Source organism: Solea solea, chromosome 12 (assembly GCF_958295425.1).
Source record: "Solea solea chromosome 12, fSolSol10.1, whole genome shotgun sequence".
Lineage (NCBI taxonomy): Eukaryota > Metazoa > Chordata > Actinopteri > Pleuronectiformes > Soleidae > Solea > Solea solea.
Genome location: NC_081145.1, coordinates 19,912,253 through 19,938,546, shown reverse-complemented (window position 1 = coordinate 19,938,546; position 26,294 = coordinate 19,912,253). Strand labels below are relative to the sequence as shown.

At 40.7% G+C, this 26,294-nt stretch overlaps 3 protein-coding genes across 4 annotated transcripts in view; all 3 read right to left on the bottom strand.

Moving 5' to 3' along the window:
• LOC131469477 (septin-7-like) overlaps positions 1-19,780 on the bottom strand; it is a 35,403-nt gene extending 15,623 nt beyond the window's left edge. The window contains exons 1-3 of one of the 2 annotated variants that reach the window (XM_058644427.1): positions 19,490-19,780; positions 15,592-15,688; positions 2,051-2,157 (exon numbers count right to left, since the gene is read on the bottom strand). In XM_058644427.1, coding sequence (XP_058500410.1) covers positions 2,051-2,157; positions 15,592-15,688; positions 19,490-19,528 — 243 coding nt within the window. In that variant the 5' untranslated portion in view covers positions 19,529-19,780. Of the gene's footprint in view, positions 1-2,050; positions 2,158-15,591; positions 15,692-19,489 lie in introns of both variants that reach the window. The other variant, XM_058644426.1, reaches the window with a different exon arrangement.
• Positions 1-26,294, bottom strand: part of LOC131469481 (troponin I, fast skeletal muscle-like) — a 145,771-nt gene that overhangs the window by 47,935 nt on the left and 71,542 nt on the right. The window lies entirely within an intron of this gene.
• Positions 20,914-22,552, bottom strand: LOC131469486 (monocyte chemotactic protein 1B-like). The gene is made up of 3 exons (XM_058644441.1): positions 22,208-22,552; positions 21,709-21,826; positions 20,914-21,606 (listed from the first exon to the last, which is right to left on the bottom strand). Exons 1-3 carry the CDS (start codon positions 22,272-22,274, stop codon positions 21,492-21,494), a joined length of 300 nt encoding a protein of 99 aa, XP_058500424.1. The 5' UTR covers positions 22,275-22,552; the 3' UTR covers positions 20,914-21,491.

Genomic DNA, 26,294 nt, shown 5'->3' with positions numbered 1-26,294 from the left:
CTCAGAGGACAACAGCTGAGGAGGCAGACTTTAATGTGTCCTGAGGACAGATGTGAGTTCACACGTGGAAACAATGTGAGCATGTGTCTTCATACCGCGTCCAAATGTTGTTTGAGCGATCGGATATGAAGACGCATTAATGCAGCATTGGTGCATTACGGCTGGAGGGAGGCGGGATGTGTGGCCGACAAAGCATGTCGGGTGAAGACACGGAGGATACTAATAAATCCCAGCACTGAGTTCAAGATCTAACATATTATTGTTAAAATAATGAATCTTAAATAACTGATGGCCTTATGACTCCAGTTTGAAAAAGTAGACAAAATCAATCTCACTCTTCACAATCAGTCACAGATCCATCATTTCCTGCAGCTCGCCTGCTGTTCCTTCTCTCGGCTGCATACTTTCACAAGGCCACAGTTATTTTAGGATCCCCCCTCTAACTCAAACTACAGCCCTCTCGCTCTAACACAAACATTCTTCAGCTTCCACAAACCTTCACATAATCTGTCTGACTTTACAGCTGAGCATATATGTGTATATATATATAAATATATATATCAAGCACTGCTATAATTTGACATATCTGAGCTTAATTGCACAACCAGTGCATGTTAAAAGTGTGCGTTTGTACCGCAAGTGTTTGCGCATGACCTGTCAACCATCTCCAAACCAACGCTGCTATTTCCACCATTTCTGCGAAGGAAAACAGATTGGGAGAAAACCTCAAGAATGCCGTCAGTCTCAACACCATCATTTAAAAGAAATCGGATCTGGGAGAATGTGAGTGCGCGACACAACATGAGATTGTTCTGAAATATAAATACTCTGACCCCATCTCTCCTCCTCGGCCTCAAACCACAGCACCAATGGCAAACACACTAACACATGCTAACTTCTACATGCCTGAGCTCACGCTGTGCTCATGAGGTTTGATGAGAGCGATGGACCAAAAAGAGTCTGGATCTAAAAGCTCTTGACGTTTTCACTGTTGCCAGAGTAAATTTAGATTGGAAAAACGACGACTGTCAGGTGGAGAGGCAAGCGATACGGTGACGTCATATGATTTGCCTCTACTATGCGAACTGCACCAGGGTTTGTCATCAAACATCGCACACTGGCAAAGACTTCCCTCTTGCTGTGTGGTCACCCATCAATCTTCCATACCTGAAGACCCACTAATTGTGCAGAAGGTATCTAAAAACAGCAACATGAAGATTAAAGTACTTGAGTGTTTTTGTTTTTTTAAGTTTTACTGCTACACTGCTCTGAAAACAGTACTTGCAAGTAGCACTCCGGGTATTTTGACAAGTAGAAGTGAACTCTTTGTGCATCAGTATTGGAACATGTCCATGTAGCAGTAGGACTTCATCCATGTCCATACTCTTATTGTATATCTTGGTTACGTGTCATGGGAACATTCTTGCCCTGCTATTGACGCTCTCTGCCCCCAGGGGTCTGTGGCGACTCTCATCAAATTCCCTGTTTTTCTTCATCACCCCTCAATGAGACCTCTCTCTCTCTCTTTCCCACTCAGTATTACTCCCCCACACTCACAGGTTTGGTCCCTCCGATGTTACCTGAATCCCACTTTCCTCTTTTGCACTCATCCCTTCTCTCCTGCCTCATTGTAGTTATAATATATTTTACCCCCCACCCCCATCTCATTCACAGTTCTTCAACATTTTCACTAAATGCTTCTCATTCCTCCCTTCCTCCTCTGCTGCTCCGCTTGTAGCTTCGTTGCCCTTCTCCATTTGTCATGACCATAAAAGGACACAACCAAGCCCAGTGGCCCTGCTGTCTCCCTCTTGGTTCTGCCATCTCTCCCCATGTGAGAAGCTTCATCCCTCTCTCTTCCTCCTCTCGCTTTCATAGCTATTAGGTCAACACACATTTGGATTCAAATAGAAAACAAAACACATTTTGATAGTCGAGGACCAGATGGCATAGGTAGATTTACTATCAAGGAGGCTCTGTGTGGATGTTAAAAGAGATCTGGTGTTAGCTAACTGAAGGCACACTTCAGCTGAAGATTGAAAACACTCACCTGTACAGTCTTCTTGATGCGCAGAGAGGGCCCGGGGTAGTCCTTTGAGTACAGATCAGTCAGGAACAAAGAGTTGATGAGGGTTGATTTCCCAAGTCCAGACTCACCTGAGGACACAGACACTGTGTTTAACAACTACAAACATATACATAGTTAAACAAATGTGTTGCTTGAGTGACAGGCAACATCAAACCACCAGTCAGTCATTCACAGTTTTCCCGGTATTTTTACCCTAAATTAAAAGGTAACAAATCATTGTGACGGTTAAATGGCTTGTTTAGGCAGCTGTCCCCACTCCCTCTACCATCTTTTACCAGAAAACCAGCCTTGCAAGATCAGGACCTTTGACGTGGGAGTCCGGGTCTCAGAAGAAACACAAATGACTTTACAGAACTACACATGCACACACACACATTAACCACCGACTATATGATTACGTTCATCATGGCAGAGCCAAGAAGCAGAGAAAACAGTTGTCAGAGGAAACGGGGAAGAGGAAACAAGTGTGTGTGTGACCGAGTGAGGGGCCACACACGAGTACACATCAGACTTGACGAATTGACGACCACAGAAGCATGCAAACCAAATACTGACATGGAGTTCTTGCTGTTGCACTTGTATGCATCTTTTGGATAAACTTGTTCTCTATGTATTTGTGTGTATTTGCTATTGCTGTAAAGGCGGCCATTTTTATGAACGATGTCTGTTGCTGGTTTGTTTTTAGTGAGTGGCTGCATGCACATGGCCAGGAAAGGGGGAGGGAGGGGGATACATCTGGGGTGAGGTTTAGCGACAGTGACGATAAAGTGGCAGACCCAAGGGGGAGCTCTGTAGAGAAAGTACAGTATTTTGTAACTCATGGCTGTACCCTCTCAGTTCAAGAAAGGATGGTTTACACATCATCTTCCCCAGTGTTTTTATAATAACCTTTCTATGGAGATGATTTACTTGTTTAATTACAGTCTCTGAGGAACAATTAAGTCTTGCAGAATTGTGCAACTCAAGTCATCTGGTAAAGACTCCTGTAATTGTTTTCATATTTTATATTAAACTAACAATGGCAATTGTGGGATTTGCTGGCGAGACACATACTGTACATGCACAAAAACCATACTTGGAGGCAAGGGACAGCGCTGACGCAGGGAAAACCCCAATTGATTCATTTTTTGAGAGAGAAACGGCCAGGGGCTCTTCTGTCAGAAAAAAAAAAGCTTTCAGATAGAAGGACTAAAATATTTCCTCTCCACCTCCCGCTCACCATCCCCATTCATCCACCATCTCTCCACCCATGTTGCTAAACACTTCCCTTATTATATATTATAAATCTTCTTGTTTCTCTCCCCACAGTGCCAACTTTCCATTCCCTGCTCCACAGCCACTTGCACACACACAGTTAACATTTACTCAACAAAGAACACATCCACTCCAACCATAAACATTGCATACCCTCTCACACACAAACAATGCTGTGATTAATAGCGGCGGAGCCATTGGCTCGTGTCTGAAAAACACGTTGGAGGAGAGTTTGGATGGAGGGAAGAAAGGAGGGCTGTCTGTCCTAGAAAGACCTCTGTGCTACAACTTCTAAACGCCAAGCATCAGCATTTTCCAGTGAGCTGCAGGGACACAGGGGACAAAGAGTAAAACAGGCAAAAACACACTGAACCATCTCTTTAAAACTAAAGAGAACAAAATAACTAACACCAATCAGCCAGTCAGTTTTTTCTGCTTCCCCTGATTAACTGAAACATACATAACTGTAATTGCACTGTGTATTACAATGATCTGTCCATTTCTGTTGGAATGGATTACTATCAAATCTAAAAGTTGGATTTTTTTTTTTTTAGGAAGCCAATGGAAGGTTCATGTAATCCAAAATGTCCACACATTTTTGGCCAACCCCCAGTCTAATACTGTAGGACACTTAGGAAGATGGAATGAGAACACATCTGGCATTTTTGCTCAGATTAGACAAATACACTGTGGTTGCACATTAATATATTTGGCACCAAGTTTTCTCTAACCGTACAGCAGAGAGCTGGATGGTTTCCATTTCAAAATGATCATCAGATGTTTCTCTAGCAATTCAAGATTGATGAGTGATTTTCCAGATATCCAAGCACTGACAAACTCTGATGTGCCATATCTGGGTCTCCTTAATGTGTGTTTGTTGTGTCTTGTACTGTAAGTGTGAAGTAGCACATTTGCTGCAAATCTTTGAAAGGCTACACGATTAAATTAAGAATCAGTCAAATGTGTTATTTTCCTTGTAACAGAATTTAAATTTTTTTTTTTTTTCATTTTCAAGACACAAAGGTTGACTTGCTACAAGGTGAATTCATATTTTGTCTGTCTGCCTGGTGGAATTCAGCTCTTCTTAACTGCTCAGTCTGTCCCCAGTGTGTGTCAAGTCATGAATGAATGATATTTTGTCCCTCTGTGTGTTCGAAACACACTTTCTCTCTGCATCTCCTTCAGTCTCCAAGGTTAGCGAGGGGCCCCTAAGAGGCCATGTGACTACAGTGTTTCACCTGTCTCAAGCCTGGACACAAAAATCATCCCCAGGGGTAACCATTGCACCACCAAAAAAGATAAAAAAAAAAAAAAAAAAGCACAAATGCTGCTTATTAGAGTGGGTCGGGAACCTGCGTACTCACACACATGCACATATACCGTACACACACTCACAATATTCCATAGTGAAATAGCCCAAATGTATGAAAACCTGAGTAAATGACATCCTTCTTTGAAAAGAAAGGAATGTTAACTAAATGTGGAGGGGAGGGGCTATGTTTGAGTGTGTTTGTGTGTGTGTGTGTGTGTATGCGACGAGCTATGCTAGACATAGCCGTTTGGTGGGTACGTGTTACTACTGATACTAACGTGACAAAACAAACAGCAGTAAACTAAGTAAAGCTAATCAAACAATGAGCTCACTCACATGTAGGCTGCTGCTGAGGCCACACAACCTTAGCTGATCAAATATCTATTTAAGACTGGCAAGCGGAGAGCTTGTTTAAGGGTCCTTGTCATATGGGCCCTTTCCGCTTTGAGAATTATAAACTGCATGAAAAAGCTGTTTTGGATTGTCTGCAAGTTCACTGAAGTCTTGTTTTGTCCACAAACCAAAATGATTCACTTTTAATGATTTCTTTGTTATCCAGAGCAAAGAAATGAAGAAAATATTCACATTTAAGAAGCTTAAACAATCGGAAATCTTGTTTTAATCATGAAAAAAAGCTTCAAACCGATTATTTCATTTTCCAAATAGTTACCGATTAATTTAGTAATCGATTAATCGTTTCTGCTCTACTCTGTATCAACATGCACTGTCCCGATACAGATAAACCTATACATGCAGCCCAAAAAACTGTGACCATGTGGATGGAATTCCCATGCTAGGACATAGCAATGGAGTAGAATGTAGCATCAGGTTCACATGTATGACAAACCAGGCTGATGTGGACCCTCATTTCAGTATGAATAGAACTGTGGACACGTAGAGAAACAGTCGCTGTGGACTCAGTACATAGAAAGAGTAGAGAGGCCTTTAAATAGTTTCAACACATTGGACTGTTGTGTTACATTACATTAGTTTTACCGTGGTGGAAGTGATTTTAATTTTCCACCACCCATTGTAGGTAAGACGATATGTATCCCACACCAACAAAAGGTTTTATCCTGAGGGTTAGACTGATTTCTAAAGCTGTTCCGTGTAAACACTAACCACGTTATTGAACCTGTATATACTGTACACTGTATCCCTGTCATTTCTGGACAGATAAACAGGGGTCAAAATGCCCCCCCGCTCTGTCTGAACCAGGCTTGTCCAGTCACCTCTGTGGTGCAGATATGACACTGATCAGCCACAGATCATAGGTACTGATCAAACAATGGAGAGAGCTCACTTAAGCAAAGTGACCAAAGACCTCAGTAGATCCTGAGCAAACAGCACACAGGCTTCACAAACACTATAATCTTTAGCACAAACATGACAGTGAGGCATTGTAGGGCAATGTCTCCATGCCATTCAAAGTCAACATCATTCTAATGTCAATGTCAGGGTCAACTTTATTCATGTAGCACATTGAAACAACCGCAAATGACAAGTACAGCCACAAGAAATACATGGCTAAAATAATTCAGAAAGTAAATAAATATAGAAATATATCATATAATAAACAAGATAGAAGCAGTGTAATAGAAAAAGGCAGGTTGTCCAGCTAATCCTAAATTGAACACCAAAGAGAGGAGGTGTGTTTTCAGTAGAGACTTTCTATGGTCTACTGGGGGCAGCTACTGAAAAGGCTCAGTCACCTCTAGATTTGCACCTTGATTTGGGAACATCCAGGATCAACTGGTTGGAAGATCTCGTTACTCTGGCAGGAGTCTGGAGATGTACCACATCACATAAATAAGATGGGGCCAGTCCATTAAAAAAAAAACTTAAAAACAAGCAATGAAACCTTAAAATCAATCCAGAAAAAGACAGGAAGCCAAGTAGAGGGAGGACCAAACTGGTGTTATGTGGTCACACTTTCTTTTTTCAGTCAGAATACAAGCTGCTGCATTTTGAACTAATTGTAGATGACGGAGAGATGACTGGTCTACACCCATATACAGAAAATTACAGTAGTCTAGTCTTGACATATTAAAAACATGAATAACTTTCTCAAAGTGTTTGGGGGGGAGATGTAAAAAAAACTTTTTTTTGACAACTGAACTAATCCGCTGGTCCAATTTAAAGCAGCTGTGGAAAATCACAGCCTGAGAGACAGGTCCACAGTGCCCCCTTTACACTTGTCATTAGAATGTGTTTTCTGTAATCAGATAGCGATTGGCTAGTGCTTCACCACATGCATTTACACCAGATATTAACATGCGTCACCGCTGTCCACATCAAGATCCTATTGCTATCCAATCGCTGTCATTCCCCCCTTACGTCAACTCCCCCTCTTCTTCTGCAAAGATTTTCAGCAGCAGACTACAGCGTCACGTGTTAGCCACATGTGAAGTCGTGCTACACTTCTGTTCAATGTGGTCACAATGCGTCTCCGACCAGCTCCCGAAGTGGTTTCGCAGATCGGATAACAATTACCAGTTCTGTACTTGGAAGTGGTCCAATCGCTCGATCCAATCTGATCACAGAAAATGCATTTTAATCCCAGATGTAAAGGGGGCCAGTGTGATGGACGTTTTTGTCAGTTGCAGCAGAAGCTTGAACCTTCTTGGACCCAAGTCTATCCCTATTAGCCCCCCTTGCTCAGCTTAAATATTGGTTCCACATGACAAGTGAAATTGCATTGCTAGCTCTGCTCTTTGCCCCCCTTCTTTTTGTTTTTATGATTCCATCTTTGCGTCAGTCTCCCTCCAACCACATTGCAGTTTGTCCTTGCTTGTCCTTGATGTCTGTTTTGCTGTTTGTAGCTTTTTTAATCATGTTGATGATTATCTTGCATTATCTAGGGCTATATTTAAAAAACAAAGAAAGAATACTTTTCCCAATTTAAATCAATCTTCATTCAAATTATCCCATGCGATTTCATAAAACTGCTACTTTTTTTTTTTTTTTTTTCACAGATGCTTTTCATGGGTTTTTCTTATAAGCACTGGATTCTGTGACTTTTTTTGTAGCCAAGTTTACGCCATGTTACATGATGAGGAGAGAAAGTAGCAGATTCTGTGAGATGTAACTTTCCAACCAACCCGAACCATCATAACTGATGATTAATAGGCTGGTGGAAAATGCCAGACAGCATGATCTGGACAGCATGACTACCATCAATCAGCTGGCTACTCTAATTCATTCAGCTCTGGTGTTAGTCCCATGAAGTTGTCAGATGGCTGGCTTTCTTTCTTTGACTGTTATTTCAAGTTGATTCAAGTTCTGATGAAAAACAGTTGAGAGGTGTACAGTAGTGTGGTACGGGGCAGCTTTCAATCCTCATCTGATGTAGCAGCACATTAGATGTGCTCGGAGCCACCATCTTCTGTTCAATGTGGTCCCAATGCATCTCCAGCCCCCTCCCAAAGTGGTTTGGCAGATTGCATAACAAGTGGTCAGGCGCTATCCAACTGCAATCCGATCACAGAAATCACATTTTAATGCCAAGTATAAAGGAGGCCAGAGAGAACTGCATTGCATGCCACTCATGGGTATGTGCACAGCTACAGCTAAACTTACAATGTCTGTCATTCCGTGTGGACACTGAAAACTTTTCTGATTATAACGCACTCCATATATGCGAGGGAGTGAGTGCACACAGCTGTACAGTGTGGCAATGAAGTAAAACGCTAAATGAAAGAACTTCTGTAATTGTAAGTGTAAAAATGTCTTGGTTCACTACAAAACTGTGGTGGAACAAATTAGAATATGACACATTGCCACAGTCTGAATGGGAAACATTGGTAGAGTTCCTTTTACTACTGGGAAGAACATTTTTTCACAAAGTAACACCAGTGTTCCTAGAGCCTGATATGCTCAGTGATGCCGAATGATTGTTGATGATATACAGTATATGACCTTGGATCTTAAATGGTGATTATGTTGTAAGAGACATAATAAGCTGGACCATGAGCCAGAAGAACAAACATACAAATGGTCAAAGTGGGTTTCCCATGAGATTCCTCACATTCCTCCCTCTCAGCCCTGAGGCAGCAGCTGCCCCCCCCCCACCTACCCCAACTTCCTACCTACTAGCACCCAACACAAACACCCACACACACATCTAACAGATGTGTGAGGCCTGAACCGCACAGTGTGAAATGACACATCTGGGAAACATACAGGCAAAAGTGAGAGAACAGTGGAGAGTCACAGACAGATGGTGGATGTGAGGATGTGAGAGGATGTGAGATGTGAAGTTGTGTTTACTGAACAACAGACTGCTGGAAAAGATAACTCTCTATTGTTGAGACTAAATGGAATTGGCTTAAACAGGGGGCAAAGGTCAGTGTTTCGGGGGAGATAAGGATTTGCATGTCCAGCAGGGTCTAGAAAAAGAGTCTGAACCCAGTATTAACTGTGTCAGCACCCAGTCCGACTACGGTGGTCACGCGCTAGCCACAGGAGCCTTGCATCGACACCAACCACTTCCCTCAGGCTTTTTTCTTTAAAATTAGAGAGTGACTGTTCCGTTGCAAATAAAAGAAACAGCACGTGCTGGGTCACGGCAGACATGTGTGTCTTTAAATAGACATGCAAAAAAAAAATGGGAGCAGAGCAAGGATAAAAACTGGTAAAGGAGAAAGAGACCTTCCATCTACGGTCTGACCAAGCATGCAAGACTCTGATCTTTGCATGTATGTACACACAGAGTAGCCTGTTGTGCCCAGAGGCAATGAGGACTGTTTTTGAAATTGGTTTGTAAACAAGGAGCTGTCAACTCATGGTGACTAAGTTTGTGTGAAGGTTTTATTGGGATATAGCTGTGAGGTTGCAGGTCATTGCAACTTATTGAATACCCTCATCTCACCTCTCCCCCATGATAGGGGACCTTCAGGTAACATGCACCACCCTGGAACTTGTGTCTAATTTGTCCATTTAAAAGTACTGAAGAAACATAGCAGAGCCTTACAAAACAAGTCTAAGTACAGGTTAATGGCACAGTCTAAGAATCCACAGTATGTTGCTGATTCAGTTTAAAATGAAGTCATGATGCTAAACTCGTTCAAGCTTATGAACCTGGTTGACTTTAATGTCCCCAAGAATATTCAGGAACACTACAGAAGGACCAACTCATCGTTCTTGGATGCTCCTAAAATCCAACAGCTGAGACCGTGTGCACACCCGGAAACAACAGCTAGCCACTAGAGTATTTTATGGCCACAAATCACAGCTGTGTATAACCCATAATGCATTCTACAGGGTTTGCACACAATAAAAGCTACACCTGTGGAATGTAACAGAGTATAACAGCCCATTTATACATTGCTGTCTTTTTCTGGGTCACCCATTCATCCTTCTCCATCGCTACCTCCAGCATCTCCTGGGAATTCCTGAGGCTTTCCCAAGGAAAACGGAGAAATACAGTATGAACCGATGTCCACATTCACGTCAGGCTCAAGTTCATAGTTTCAGTTATGGATACCGTAAATTATAGTCCTAAAGAAAAATGGCTTTCAAGCAGCCAGAATTCTGACTGTGCAGTCTTACTCAATGTGACTCAATCACCATAATCATCATAATCTATGGCTTGCCCAACCAGAATGCTGTATCTACAGTAGACATGCCAGAATTTTTTTTGCCATTTTTAACATTTCCTTGTTGAATATCTGGAAGTTCCATCTTATAAATCAGTGTACATCAAAATAATCTAGAAGCCGTCATTTTGAGGTCAAAGTTTGCTTTAATGAGAGAAGCATAAATAAGACCCATTAATCCCAGCCTTTTGCTCACTCAAAGCACCATGGTGATTTGCAGGCCATTTTTTTGATATGGTATTTCAGAGTCACGGTCACAACATAAAACAAAAAGGTTTGGTTTCAGTTAATAAATAGTCCAAATGCTCAGATCAGATTTCAGGCCATTAAAAGAGATAAGAGTTGCCCTATCTGTTGTTCATGCTTGTCATTCTTGTTTGTGATGTGGTTTTCTATTAAGCTTTCCTTTCTTTTTCTTTTTTACAACAGACACTTTGACCTGTCCAAACAGGAAAAGCACAGGTGTTAGTCATAGCACTGAAAACGCTGACTTATCAAACAACAGGTTAATGGCACAATAGTTTGTCACTTTTGGGTTAATCGGGTACTAGAAGACGGAAGCTTATGAATAATGTGAGGACTGAGGAGATTCCTGATCCCTATTTGGTGGCAAACACGTGACGCTATTGTGAAACAGTTGCATGCAATTGTTGTTTACATCCACTTAGTTGTTGAATGGGGATTGACAACTCATCCTTAGTGCACTTGTGGTCAGTGGGGTCACAATGTGTCACTGACAACCTACAGAAGAGGTTTGGCAGATTGAATGAATCTGCCCTAGTATGAATGAATGAATCTTCTAGTTTTACATGATTTAAGATGTTAAAATCTGTGCATCACATGTCACAAATTTACTGACAGCACCCCTTTATGGTTTTTAAAGACTGCATCCATCTGGTGTAATATTTTATATAATTATTTTTGAAGACTTTGCTGTTGTGTGAGTAGATTCATGTCTGGAAACTGCTTTAGGGAACAGCTGGTGATTTAGAAACAAAATAATGCACTGCTGCTGTCCTTGACCTCTAACCATCTGATCTACCGTGACAAACACCAGTATAAAGAGAGCTGAGAATGGGCATGTGTTGTTTGAGGGAAGTGAAACTCTAAAAGGAGGAATTACAGTCAGCCACCAATCTCAGCATGCCAGTAAGCTGTGGCTGTTTCTTTTCTTTTTAACCGCACTTTCATCTCGTCTTTATTGGCGATCTAAACAGTGAAACTGTGACAGCAGCTGGGAGAATGCCTTTATGACAAGAGGGTGTGATGGGAAAGAGAATGACTAAAAAAAAAAACCTGAGGGCTGACAAAGTAATCGTTTTTAAAATGGAAATCACAATTTGAAACAGCACAAAATACAACTTAGGATGTACATTATGCACTACACCTAAAACCGTGTTTCCATCGCGGTACGGTTTGGTTTGATACAGTGCGGTAAAGTTTGGAGCGGTGAAGCCCTAGGTCAGGCTCTGCATTAGCGTGATACGTAGCATGACACTGAACTGGTGCGCAAACAACAAATAACAACAGCTAACATGACACAACAGACATCCAGCAGCTCTTTTTTCCTGCTCGGTTTGTGGTTGTTTGTCAGACATCAAGCTCTGTATAAAAAAATTTAAAAACGGTGGGTGTTGAGAAAATTTGCAAATAGATATTTTCTCGAAATCGTTACACCAGTCTCATACTGACAGGTCAACCTTTTGAAACAGTGAATGTGTGTGGTGTGTATTAAAGCATGTGGGTAAACCAGCGGATTACCTAGACCAAAGCCTTTCTTCACTCACTCCCTTCAGCAAGGTCAGTAGGCAAGATGGTCAATCCTAAGCCTGTCAGACTGTCTTATCTGGACACACACAAAGAGAGAGAGGGGGGGAGAGAGAGAGAGAGAGAGAGAGGGAGAGAGGGAGAGAGGGAGAGAGAGAGAGAGAGAGAGAGAGCACTAACAAGCTTTGACGAGTGCAACAACAGGACAGACAGTATAGAGAGCAGGACACACAGGCAAACATTTAGTTTCACAGGCAGAGACTGACTACTAGCACATCACTGGCTGCTTCTTTCACAGGCATTCCAAGTGAATAAAGGCCTCCCTTTAAACACTCAGATTTTGCTTGCGACAATAAATGCCAATTCCATCTCAAGCATCTTGTAAAAGCCCATATCAGGCGACCACGAGAGAGACGAACAAACGCTCCAGATGGTTCCACACTTTCGTAAAGTATTAGCACAAACGTGTTTCTTGTATTGTATGCTTGCTAAAATAAGACAGCTTTGAGCTACAATAAATGAATTGATCTTCAACAAAAACAATAATCAAATGACTGGAATATAAACTGCAAAAGAAAGTTGCAGATGCAGGTGCAGAAAGGTTTTTTACATTTTCAGTGAAAAATATTGGCATTTCGATCCAAACCATGAACTCTCTGATCATAAAGAACTAAACCATAATAATTCTGGCCACTCAGGTCACTGCCAGTTAAAACAAAGTGTTGAACATATTCTGACCAAACTTTTAGTCAAATCATACATATCCAGACAAGAACTGAATCCTCTCTGTGGGTAATGTGGGCAGTGTCTCACATGCAACTCAGCTCAGCTTGCAAACTTCTCCTCCTGTGTTGCTGTATGAAAACAGAGGCAGTGCTTGCCTTGTAACACATCAGAAGCAGCATGAAGCAGACATCGCTTCCCGTCTCTTCCCAGCTCCCTCCAGGGTCTGATCTGACTCTCAACTCTGTTCGGACTCTGTTCAACTCTCTGCTCCACTGGCTCTGGATCTTGCTAATCTTTCCAGGAGTTTCTATTCAATCTGCCAGCTGGATCGAGGATCAGGAAGCAGCTTTTCCCCCCCCTCAGAGTGAGTCAGACTGAGAGGGGAAAAGACAAAAGATTGACAGAGAGGAGGAAGAAATGATAGGGGGGAATGTGGAAAAAAATACCAGTAGTGCTGGTACATCGCTAGCTCTGACAAGCTCTTGTACAGGTACAGTGACATCACTGTGACTACTCTGGCAACAGGTTTGTAAATAAAGAGAAAATGTAACCACCGTCACATCAATCATTCATTCAGACATCTTGAATGAACCCAACTCTGCAAGTCTTTGAACTGCATGAGGAAGCTCAAGTACATGTGATTAAATTAATACCAATATTTGTTTTGAATAGTGTTTTGTAAGTCTTTAGGAACAATCTAGTTGAAAGAAATGTCCTTCTCCTCATCTGTAAATGCACTCTGTGTTAAGTCGTGAGCACACTTGCTCACTCTCCCTCATTGTTATGTGTGAAATGTGGATCAGCTGGGGTATGTGATCTGAAAGCCAAGAAAACTGGGGCGATGGACAGAGGGGCCCATGTGTGTGTGCAGGCTTGAACAAGGATCTAGTTGATTGTGGTTCTCTCAGAGCTTTCCAAAGCCATCACTCTGCTGTCTTTGTCTCCCTCCTGCTACTCGTCCACAGTGGCTGTTTACTAAACAGGAAGCTAAAACCGCAGGCCCAGGGTATAAAGGCTGGACGCTTCTTTGTGTTAATGTTTACATCCTTTTACTGAAGTGACTGAGGTCACCACATGACGAGATGTAAAATCTAAATCGAATCTAAAAATACTATATATTGCACACTTGTTACACAGATGGAGAACTACGTCTTGCTTGGTGGTAAATATTGATATCCGGTTGTGATATCCGTATCCATATCAGACTATAACTATTAAAAAGGGATATTGAGTGACAAATGATCCGCCTTATTTTGCTTCTCAAGCTTCTGGTGTTTAGGATACAGAAACATGGTGCACCAACATAGGAGAACATGAACATGAATAGTTGGCTTCCTCTTAAAAATACCCGGTCACCTCCATTTGTTTGGGAAGTATTCTCACTGGGTCTGATCTCTCTTTTTGCAGAGGTCAGCCAGCTGCTTTTGCTTTTCTCCTCCATCATCATTGTTGCAGTGATCGTGAATGTAACTATTTTGTGATGCCAAACGACACTGTATTGCAATAACCACAATATTGAGTGCTCATGCTTTTGAAAACATGCTCATTTGATTTCTTCTATAAAAGGAAATATGGAAAGATTTTAAATTTGCGTAAATATGGCAAGAAAAGGGAAACAGCTCTGAAACTGCAACACGATCAATGTGAAACAACAATTTTTAGGAGCAGTTACGTATTAACTTTGTGTTGAAAATCACTTTTTAGACATGGAGTTCAACAGAGTATAAAAGAGGAAGTGCACATAAGCCAATACAACTTTTTGTGGACTCAACAGCTCCACGGGACTTTCTACACAATCCATATCAGGCCCCTTTCACACAGATGTCATTACAGTGCTGCTCTAATGTCTAAATATATGTGTGCATGCATGTGTATCCGTCCATGCAGACTGCCAAACCCATGGTTCCTCCACTCCTCTGTCCACTTCCCCTCTGTCTGTACTGTTGTTGGCGTCTCTCCGTATCCCATCTCATTCATACTTCCACCAACAACCGAATCATCCAAAACACACAAATGTCACTGTGCATCCTGTAGCTACACACAGCAAACTCCCCTGGGGAAACTGCGGGAACTTAGCGCACATTCTTAGTCACTGAACACCCTGCATAGGGCTGTCACTTTTTATTTGAAATTTGATATTATTTCGAACATGGGATGCAAAGTTCATGTTCGAGCTGTAATTACGTGCTCGAAAGGCAGACTGCCATCTCATAGTAGAGGGCACACGTGAGGTTTCCTACCATTTCATCCAAAAGTGTCAGCAGCAGCAGTAGCATCTTGGAGATGCAAGAGAGCCACACTCAATCCTGATCAGGTTGACATACTTGTGTTTCTGGTAAATAATATCAGGGCTTTTTGTCTTGACTATCAGTTCTATGTTTTAACATTATTTCGTTTTAGTTAAAAGCTGGTAAAGCTTTCTCCTGCTGTCAGTGATTTCCTGTTCAGAGAGTGTTTGTTCCATCCATACAGAGTGCCATATGTAATGAATACTTAAATGCTAGCAGCCCTGTTAATGACATAACAGTTGGTAAAACAGAGATGTTTGTGGTGAACTAAACGAGGAGCAGGAGTGTTTGAATTTATTTCATCAAATTATGGGTCATTATGAATTAGTTACAACTTGATTTTTGGAAAAAGTGACAGCCCTAACACTGCACATGCTGCACAAAAAAGCCACTCTCACAGAGTAACACACCAGTCTGCAGAAATGGCTTCTTTGTCAGCTCATCATCCCGAGTAGCTGAGTACCACATGTTTCATTACGGCCTCTCAACCTGTGCTGATGACACACACACACACACGCCCTCACAGTCATACGCTCCCACTAGATTATTCCAACTTACCTACAACCATTAACGTAAACTCGAAGCCTCTTTTGACTGACTTCCGGTACACCTGGTTGGGGAGATTGGCAAAGCCCACATAGCCCTCCAGGTTCCGCTGCTGAAGGAAAACACACACAGAGACACAGTGTCAGTTCATTCACAAAGCATGAAAATACACTCTTAAACTGACTAAAAATATTCATCTTTAGCATATATAAACACACACAGTGCTTTTGTTTTTGTGTGTGAATGTACAAATACTCCGCAGAAGAAAAACTGTAGGCTCAAACTCAGACACACACACACAGTCATTATGTACACAAAAAGTGATGAAACTCTTGTTTTTAGTGAACCTGCAATTAGCATTTCTGTGTCCTGTAGCGACAGAGCCCCTTTGAAGCAAAACACAGCTGGGATAAATACAAGAGGGGAAAAGGGACTGATTTTAGGGGAAGAGGGATGGCAGACTCCCACAGAGAAATAACAGGGTTCCGCTAAGGAGTGTGGAAAGGAGGGAAGAGTTAACACTGCCCAGCGTCTGTCAAATGCATAAACTAAGACGGACAAATAATATAATCCAACAAATTAAAATCAATTGCTAGGTGAAATATAAAATTAAAGCCCTTTTGAGTCTGGACAATGTCCAGGGAATTTAGTTCAGACATTGTCCAGAGTTTGCTGTCCACATGTGACAAATGTGGCTGGAGAGTGTTTGGTCCCAAATGTCTTCATCCCTAACAGGGAGTATAATGTGAGGAGTATCCCACTCTGCTGTCAGATAACCTCCGCCCCTGAGTCACTGTCAACCATCCTGCACGCTACATGAGGCAAACACAATTGATAGCTGGCCTCTCAGGCTCTGTCATGCATGGTTAAATGGAAAACTGCAAAGCTCATGGAACAGAGCTTAAATCTACCTTCAGCTGAAATGAAGGCTAATTCAAAGTAAGAAAAAAAATCATGTTATGTCATTATTTTGACAGTTACAATAACGACTCACACTGGAAATTCTCACATGATTATGTGGTTTTTGCCTGTGTCCCAAACTAACAAGCATATTAGCTTCCATCTGACTGAGTTGGGGAATCCCTGTAGTGCCACGATACTTTGTGATGTGACACTTATGGCGCTTTTCCACTATACAGTTTTAGCATTACTTGGCTCGACTTTACACGGTTTGGGTACCATGGTTTGGGTTTTCCATTACTATAGTACCTCCTCAACAAAGGCGGGGTCGTCATAGCACGGCTGCATGAAACTGCCATGATGTTGTTTAAAACGCGACACAAACACATTAAACTAGTGACGAGCAAAACAGTTCATCTGACACAGTCACTGGACTGAAATATACTGGAAGGGGGTTGTGATTCTGCTCACGATTGCCGGCTTTGGCCTGTTTTGTTTTTTTTTGGCATGTTTAAGTCTTTTTAACTGATCCTGTGTTGGACGTTGGGCTCATGACTCTTCCAGTGACGACACTCTCTGACCAATCAGTGGCCAGCAGACTGTACACATCACATTTTAGTGTCAGCCAAAAATAAAAAAGCACCAGGTACTATTCCTAATGGAAAAGCAAAAAAACAAACAAGTAGAGTCGAGCCGAGCTGTGCCGTGCTAGAACTGTATAGTGGGAAAGCGCGATAAAAGTTACTATTACTCCGTGTCATCCAGGTTCATGCAGCACATCAGTGCAAGAATCCTCACATCTCCATATATTACAACCATTAAATAACTCGATATAATTGTTGGAGAACAGTACAACATCATCAACACCGCCCTGTCATCTTGAAATGATGCTTTACTGTTCTCCAACAATTATATCGAGTCATCAATGAAAAACTGTCAGTGAACATGACTTCCACATTCTACATTTCCTGCCGTTGAGTGTGACATTCAGAAAACTGTAGGTTACCATTCTGCATCACCAGAGCATGGGGTACTGTGCACACACACACATCAAGGAATTGAAAAAGGAAACAATCTATTGCCCTCATCAATACCCTGTGATGCATGCTAGCGGGCTGCACATGGAACTACTGCCAACAAGCCTGAAGCATTTTCCACCATTTCCATGTTTCACTACGCCCACATACAACTTCTGTGTGTGTGTGTGTGTCATTACATAATGTGCCACTGCAGATGGTCCATCAATTTCCTTTTAAAGTGCACTTAAGGTAGCACAGGTAATGTAGCTACAAAAAGGGTATGTGTATATATGAAGGTGTGTTTTTGTGTGCGTCAATATACATGAAGTCATGATTACATGAACTTATCGTCACATTTCCACTTTATAGTAGAGCAAAGTGTTCCTGTAATGTTTGCTATCAGTATGATTATTTATCACAAGGAATTGACTTGTGGAAAAGGAAAAGGAAACAGACACAGGATTTAAAAGAATTAAGTAATGGGGGATGAGAGAATGGAAGGTTAGTGAAACCATACCATTCATGTTAACCCCTCCCCCCCCAGTCCACCCAGTGGTGATAGTAGCTGCCTGGTTCACTGACATCATCCGTAAGAATAAGTCAACCAACAGCAACCGATGACGGGAGTCACTCATGGCTTTCATTAGCCATTTCCAAACTGGCATTATTCATTATGTAATATTAGTTATGTAATAGCTATTGCATCACTTCACACTGAGCACAGAGACTGTTAAAAGACAGTGTTTTTTGCTTTAGCTTTTTTTAGGAGCTAAAATGTTGTACTCCCTCTGCTTTCACTTTGTCTTAGTGTGGGCACCAAACCCTCAATGATAAGTCAAGACAATCAGTTGTGGATCAACAAAGCCATTCAATTGGACTACTGTCCTTGTCCCAGTACGCAGGTCCTATTTTGGAATCTGTTTATTGACTGAAGTGCGTCCACCTGTGCTATGCAAGGGGTTCAGAAACACAATTTTCTGGCATTTCATGGACCAAACAACCAAATGGACATGTGGACAGTCACACCAATCTATATACCTCAACCAAAGCAATTTCAAGGACCTGCTATATCGATTAAAGAAGAGGCTTTGGAACTGTCTAATAATGTACAGTTCAGCCACTGCTGTCATATATAACATGTAGTCCACCGTGCAATGTTTCGAACCTTGAAATCCCTCATTCCAGTCTTTTAATAGCTGCTGCGGGTTGAATTGAGAGAATCCTTTTAGAAAAGAGGCGCAGAAGAGCAAATCTCATCAGGGCCCTAATACTTACAGAAACATTCAGCTGGCTGGGACTGTTAGCTTGGATTTTATTCCATTCTTTAACTAACAGCACTGTCTAAGTCATTGTGAAAACACGTCAGAAAAACAACATACAGTCACATCTCCTTCAGTGGAGATATAATTGAGAACAGACCAAGCCTGAGAATTGCTGATCTGTGTAACATTCAAGGACCCCCTCAAGCCAGTCATAAAAACAGAAAATATTACATAAAGAATTATAATAATACATTTACATTAACCAAACCTACATTCACATACTACACAAAATAGAAATTCTTATCAAACTGTTATGGTTTCGCCGTCCACAAACTTGCTTCATCAGAACCAGGCGAGACACAGTAGGTAGGAGGTGTGTTGCATTTTTTAAACGATGGTATCTACTTTACTTCTGATTGTTATATACAATGAAACTATGCCGAACTCAACAATAGGCGACACAGATTTGTCAGAAGTGTTCCGTTGGTGTTTCAGTGCCGCTTAAGTCTCTGTAAACACACATACTCTACTAAAACGAGCAGATTGTTAATGGAGCTTGGCGTGTAGATTTCTCCATGCATGAAAGGCCAGTACTAGCAGTGACTGAAACACACAGGTCCGGTCACAGAGCGGAATTCAACTGATATCTTGATTAAAACAACATTTGCAGTGTTAGCAATTGATTATTGATCAACATAAATATTAAGATAAAAACGGAATAGGACTTACAGCGATGCTAGGAACCGCAGTTTCTGGTCGCTCGATCATTGTAGTGTGCTGTCACCGCCCAGCCTGCAACCGACAGTCACCGAGGCATACACTAACCAACGTCCGAAAGAATGGCGGAGCTCTGCGCCTCAAACACCGCGCCGAGTTTGCGAACAAAGAGAAGCTAAATGTGCCGGAAAATGAATGAATGAGGTTTCATTACATGAGACCGCTCGAGATACTACGACCAGATGTAGCACAGTCAGTGACGAAAAATGCCCCAACTGTTTTCTCTTTGCAGAGAGAACAGATAATGTTTACAATTACGCATCCGGTCGTGAGTTTCAAAACAAGACGAATGTATTTTGTACTAAGAAGCAGATAGTTGAACAACCAACTGAACAGACTACACATTATTCAGCTCTTTTGAATTTTAGGTAGGAGGATTTGTGTTTGTTCTTTATCTAGATGTCACTCTTTCTGTACAAAAAGAATTATTTTGATTAATTTATTTAATTTATGTTGTGATTGGCAGTTTATTATTTTCCTCCATCCGATAAAATATAACAGTAAACATAATATAAGGAAAGATACACAAAATCGTTCAACCAAAAAAAATGCTTAAGCAACAATTTAACAACATTTAACCAAAATAGGGATCATGTTTATTTAGTTCGAAGGCAGGCGTTTGAAGGCAACAATTTTTTTTGCCTGCAGCACCTGAACGCCTCACACGCACAAGAAGAGAGCGATCACGTTCGCCTGTGACCAATGGGAAGGCGGGTCCATGTTCTCTACAGCTGCGTCAAGCTTGTAATATGTTGATGAGACCGGATGTTAAGTGTACTGTATTTCAATATAAGAGCATATCTATGAAAAGAACCTGGTCTTGAATTCTACTATCTATACTTTACTTTGTTCTTTGTATTTCTAGCAACGTTTATGAGTTGGTAATGGTCTGTATTTATATAAAGATTTTCTAGTCTTGATGAGCTGCTTTACACTACAGTTTTGCCATTCACACGCTTCAACATGGGGTTAAGTGTCTTGCTCAAGGACACATATAGACTAGCAGAGCCAGGGATTGAACACACAACCTTCTAATTGAAAGATAACTCGCCCTACCACTGAGCTACCATTGCTAAAAACTTTGCTTCTAAAACTTAAATTCATTTTATATCAGAAAATTACTTCTGATACTTAAGTTCAGCAAATCTCATATCCGTTAAGACTTTTACTTAAGTAATATCATGAAAAGTGACTTCAACTTCTGTTTTCATTTTCTGGTAAGATTCTTGTACTTTTTACTCAAGTTTCCCTTTTAGGTACTTTATACAAGACTGAAAATACCCAACTGAGTGTTGATGTCTGTTAAACTGACAATGAACTGCTGGCAACTCTTGGTAACTCTTGACCTCTGGTAAAAGCAACACATCAAAACATGCTGTCACTTTGTCTTGCTTTAATAAAACAGAATAAAATTTTGCAGTAGTAACTTAGAGAAATAAATGACCTTTTTGACACATTGGGTTTCTCGAGTGCAAGTAACAAGAAAACAATTCAATTCACATAGAAAACGCAATGGCTCAGTGTAGAAACAGTGGTGAACCCCATAGCTTATAATCTAGTGGTGACACCATGTGGAACTGGGATTTACAGCAAGTAGTTGCTGTAAGTTCAGAGAACAACATAACAGGAGGTCACAGTGTAGACGGTCAGACTTTGAGTGTGTTGATAAAAAAAAAAACAACAACCCAGCAACATACCATATAGCTTCTATCATATAGTATTGTTCCAATAAATTAAGTCACCAAATATTCACCAAATATTAAAAACATGAATTAAATGTCAATGTAAAAATAATATGTATACATTTAAGTAAAGTCTTTTTTTAACATAGCATATGCTGTATGCTATATATGTAAATATGTCAATGTTATCTTAGATTTATAGTTTGCATAGAGCTGAGACATGATTATAACGTATTAGCATACAAAACACTCTGGGTTTGATGTTGCTATGGTTACAGGTTGGACGCCTGTCCCGGGATGGCTTTGGTGTCCAGGTAGTTGATGAGCTCTTGCACCCAGGTGTTGGACGGTTTTGCACACAGCTGACGACCTGCCACGGTCTTGAACCTGAACACACACACACACACAAACAAACAAAGTCAGGTTCAGTGCTGTCACACGTGTGGGTGCAGTGATGAGGATTTTTATGTTATTCTTCCTCTTTCTTACAGGACAGCCGAGTTGGAGCAGCGCTGGTTGGTCCTGATGTAGCTGACCACTTTTTCCTTAGGCAGGGGAGTGTCGTTGAAACGAAAGCAGCATTTACCACGCCCAATACCACGCACACCTACAAAACAAGCAGCTATGAATGAGAAGATCATCTAAAAACAAATGGACATTTTCTAGCTTGTTCCTGTTATGTAATGTCCTGTTTTTGAATCAGCAGAAAAACAGTCAGTGGTTTCAACAAGACACAGAAAACAACTTGATTACATAAGAGCTGGTTAACATTTGAGTATAAAATGACACAGCTAGACTTTCCCTTTCAATAGATACAACACAACAATGCGAGTAACTTCAGTATCTACGTGCAGGGATGCAATAACCCGCACTAAATCCGTAGTGAGGGTTATTTGTGTTTCCCTTTAAAAATATATAGTAATTTGGATAAAATTGCAAGTAGATACATACGGGACCACAGACTAAATCACAACACACTTCTTCTTACCTTCACTAAAAGTGATGGCAGCCAGCATCAGCACAAACATGGACAGAATCAGACGAGGAGCAGCCATCCTGATGTGTGTGAGTGTCTCTGAGTGTTCCTTTTACAGTGTAGTAAAAACTGAATGTCCCAGTTGAGATTCACCAGCCTGTCCTCTGAGCAGTGTGGACTTATTCTCCGTCTGATGCCATATTTATGCCGCTCAGCATCGTCGGCGGGGAAAGACCCTCTTTCCACGGGGACATTATTAATGTGTGGGCCATGTTGTACGCCTTTTTCACTTCCTTAAACAAATTGACATTGATTGGATGAACCAAACACGAAAAAAAGGAAGTTATTTTTTGTACAAAGGTAGTTTCCCTGTCAATTATATGACCCGAGTGTAATTCTGCCCAAAAGTACTGAACTCTCTGTTTGTCACTCTCACATTGTGACATAATGGAGCTCAGTGATTTTAGATTCTGCTTTAGTTTTGGGTGAACCACATTGTGGCTGAAAAATATTTACAATGAAAAACAGTGGTTGGGAAATTGTAAAGTAGTAAAGAAAAGAATAGAATATTATGAAGAATATTATGAAACATACATATATAACGAGTCTGTGCAGAGAGTCTGTGACGTAACATAGAATTGAGGAAATTACCTTCCCCAGCAAGGCTAGTACATTTTCTCTGGTAAAAAGAAAAGTTATTTTATTTGCATTCAGTACAACTTCTGTTCAAGGGGGTTACTGCACAGTAATATCAATCATGTCATTGACACAACGATGGGTACTTCCATTGCATTTTTCCCAAAGATCAGGGGCTATAATGATTTGTAAAAACACAACGGACAGGTCACAAGATGATGAAAGCTTTGTTTATTTATCAAACTAAGCTGGGATTTAAATTACCCCCAAAATGTCCATGTTCCTCAAAAAAACAACATTTTCTTTATTCCCCTTTTCACTACATTCTATTGAAAACTCAACAAAAACCATTTGAAATACAGTAAAATAAAAAAACAAAACAAAATACATAAATTACATTTTAATTTAATCAATAATCATAAGAAAGCTGCATTCCTGCACTGTGGACAGGAAAGGATTTTGTTTTAACGCCAAAATGCGCAGATGAATAGTTTCAAAAATGAACTTTACTGCTAAAAAACCACTCGATGTTGAGCACTTGATGATGGGATAAATGGCTTGCACTCATATGATATATTGATCTGTGGCGCTGAGCCGCAGAGTTCTGTGATCTGCTGCCTTTTATATAGACACAGGTAACATTGTTTTTGCCGTGACGGTAAAACAGACGCTGATGTTTCCATTACTGCCCGCGTCTGTGAGTCAGCTCTCACATGTGTACAGACATTTTTTTTTATTTTTTTTATTTCTCCTTTATTTAACCAGATAAAAGACCCATTGAGATCAAGACCTCTTTCACAACGGTGACCTGGCCAAGAAAGGCAGCAGCACACATCTTGTACATCATGTAATGCCGTGCAGGAAATACAAAGGGTCATAAAGCATGTTAGAAAAAGAAATCAGCAGTTTAATCAGACACATTAAGAAAAGCTCTCTTTGAACTACAATACATGATGAACTAACAATGCCTTCATGTTTGTAACAGTAAGCGCCTCCTTGACATTACACACAACCTTTTGACCCAGTGTCAATGCAAATTGTTGGCTTTGTGATGAGATGCTTTCTGGCAGCACATACTAAAGATTCTGAAAATGAGCTGGACACTTAACGTGTTTACACTCGACTGATTTTACGTTTGTCATTTATTGACTTCAGTTTCTGTACAGGGGCTTTTCTCTGTGATCTATGCAAATGTCATGTGCTCGCCTTCTTTCCCCGTTCATGAAAAGCAGAAGGACTCATGAAAAGTTTCTTTAACTTCTTCTCTGTTATTTCAGACAGAGAAAATTTCTGTGACTCAGAAATCGGTGTTCTCTCCAGACGCCTACATGCCCCCGTGGGGTTGTTTCATTCTCACCAATGACCTCTCACTTGAGGTGAAACCTGAGGTCAGTTCAGACAGACAGAGAGACAGACAGACAGACAGACAGACAACTTTATTAAGACCAAGTCTTTTGTACATCATCTCTGTTAGAAGCAGCAGCAGCAGCAGCCAAGTAAAGTTACCCTTGAGGTCTCCCAGAAAAACTTAGCTACAGTATTTTAACTTTTACGCAAAACATTGAGTTATTTGCAAATTTAGGAATAAATATCGGTGTCAGTATTCAGTAGGTGTAGGCCGGTATCCATGCATGTATGTGTGTGTGTGTGTGTGTGTGTGTGGATGCATAAAACAAAACTAAGTCACAAACCAGGTGAAATGTTACCAGTGATCTGAATAGATCTGTATTATTCTGTATAGAATAAAATGTTTGCATTAACACATTATTTCATAATCGTCATATCAACACTTCTAAAGTGACGTGGCTCTTTGTCACATTAAAATGTAAAAAGGGTTGAAGGTGACGTAACATAGTTCAAGGCCATGCTGACCAAGTGTCAGTGTTATCATTCTGGATTTTAGATATGATTCTGGTGTGTTTTTACTACTAATATGCATTCTTTTTTAAATGAAGCAGATAGAAACGCTCATACCCAACCACATTGATAACAAGGATATTACTATCACCACCCTCATTGGCCGTAGTGACACGTCATTCTGGTTCATACATGTGAGGTCCCATGTACAGTATTTGTGGTTCGCAGATACTGAAATAATGACACAAAGACGTGGATAGAGAGGGAAAACTCCTTTGTTTTTTTAAAAAGCATGAAAATAAGCAGTTTGTTGTCGAAGCTTAGAAAGAGAAAAGCGACTGCTCCCCTATAGCCACATTACAGAGACCAAGCAGGACGAGCCCATCGCAGAAACACACCCATTCAAAGACAAAATCAATGGCAAACGAAACAAAAAACACAAAAGAATCATGGAAATCAAAGCACGGAGGGCTGAGACGACAAGCGTGAAGCATTATTACAGTACATGCGGCTACAAACGACCTGCAATCTTTGCGGCGTGAACTTCATGGGCGTTCCGTGGACAGTTCGCTGACCGGACAGGAAATACAGCGACAGGTCCCATTTGTAGAGGTCAAACTTAAGACACCAAAACAATGCACGCACCCTGCGTATAATATATAAAATGAAATGCAATTGAAGTGTTCCAGTGAAGAGTGAGTCATGTTTGATATAATTATACAGGTGATTTTTTTGTTTTCCTCTCATAAAAGCTTCAGTCAACATATTTTCTAAATATTTTGCATTCAGGAATGTGGATACACTGATTATTTCGGTGTCTACGTTCTAATTATACATGTGTCAGATGAACACCACATTAGTTTCATTTCGGAGTGCATTCATGTCTTTTAAAACAACATTATTACAACCCATGACAGTAATTAAGATGGCAGGAAAAGCAGGATATCAAGTGATAACGTGTAAAAAGAAACAACAAAGTCCAAACTAGCAAGAGGTTGATGTTGGTGGACAGGACATGGCCACAGGAGAACACTCTGAAATGTAATTATTTGAAATGTTCCAGAGCCATAACTGTGTGTTTACCAAACAGGACCCATATTTTGTGGCAGATTGAACTGAATTTTGTCTGAAAAATACCACATAAGGTAAAAATGTTTAGCATGTAATAACAAATTTGATTTGATTTGCAATTTCTCTCAGATCTACAGAGCATTTATATGTGCTTTATCCTAAATGATGTCATAAACTTACTTCTCCCAGCATCAACAGTCAATAAGAAATGTGCCAGGTCATCATCAAATAGCAGACAAGTACTATACTTTTAATTACTTAGTGCAGAAGTGTTAATATCATCACTCCTACATGACGACCTTAATATTTAACATTATGGCTGGTGACACCAACACAGAGCTGCTCTCTAAGTGGCAAAACAAAATAAATCTGTAATACAGGCTGAGTGGCAAAAAGACAAGTAATGTAGCTTAACATCGGAGTTCTGGTTTCCTCCTGTAAAGTTCACCTTTAACCTTTACATCCACCGGTCAAGATGCTTTGCCATGAATGTCTTTTTGCCATTAAAATTGCAAAAATACAAAACACAGATTTT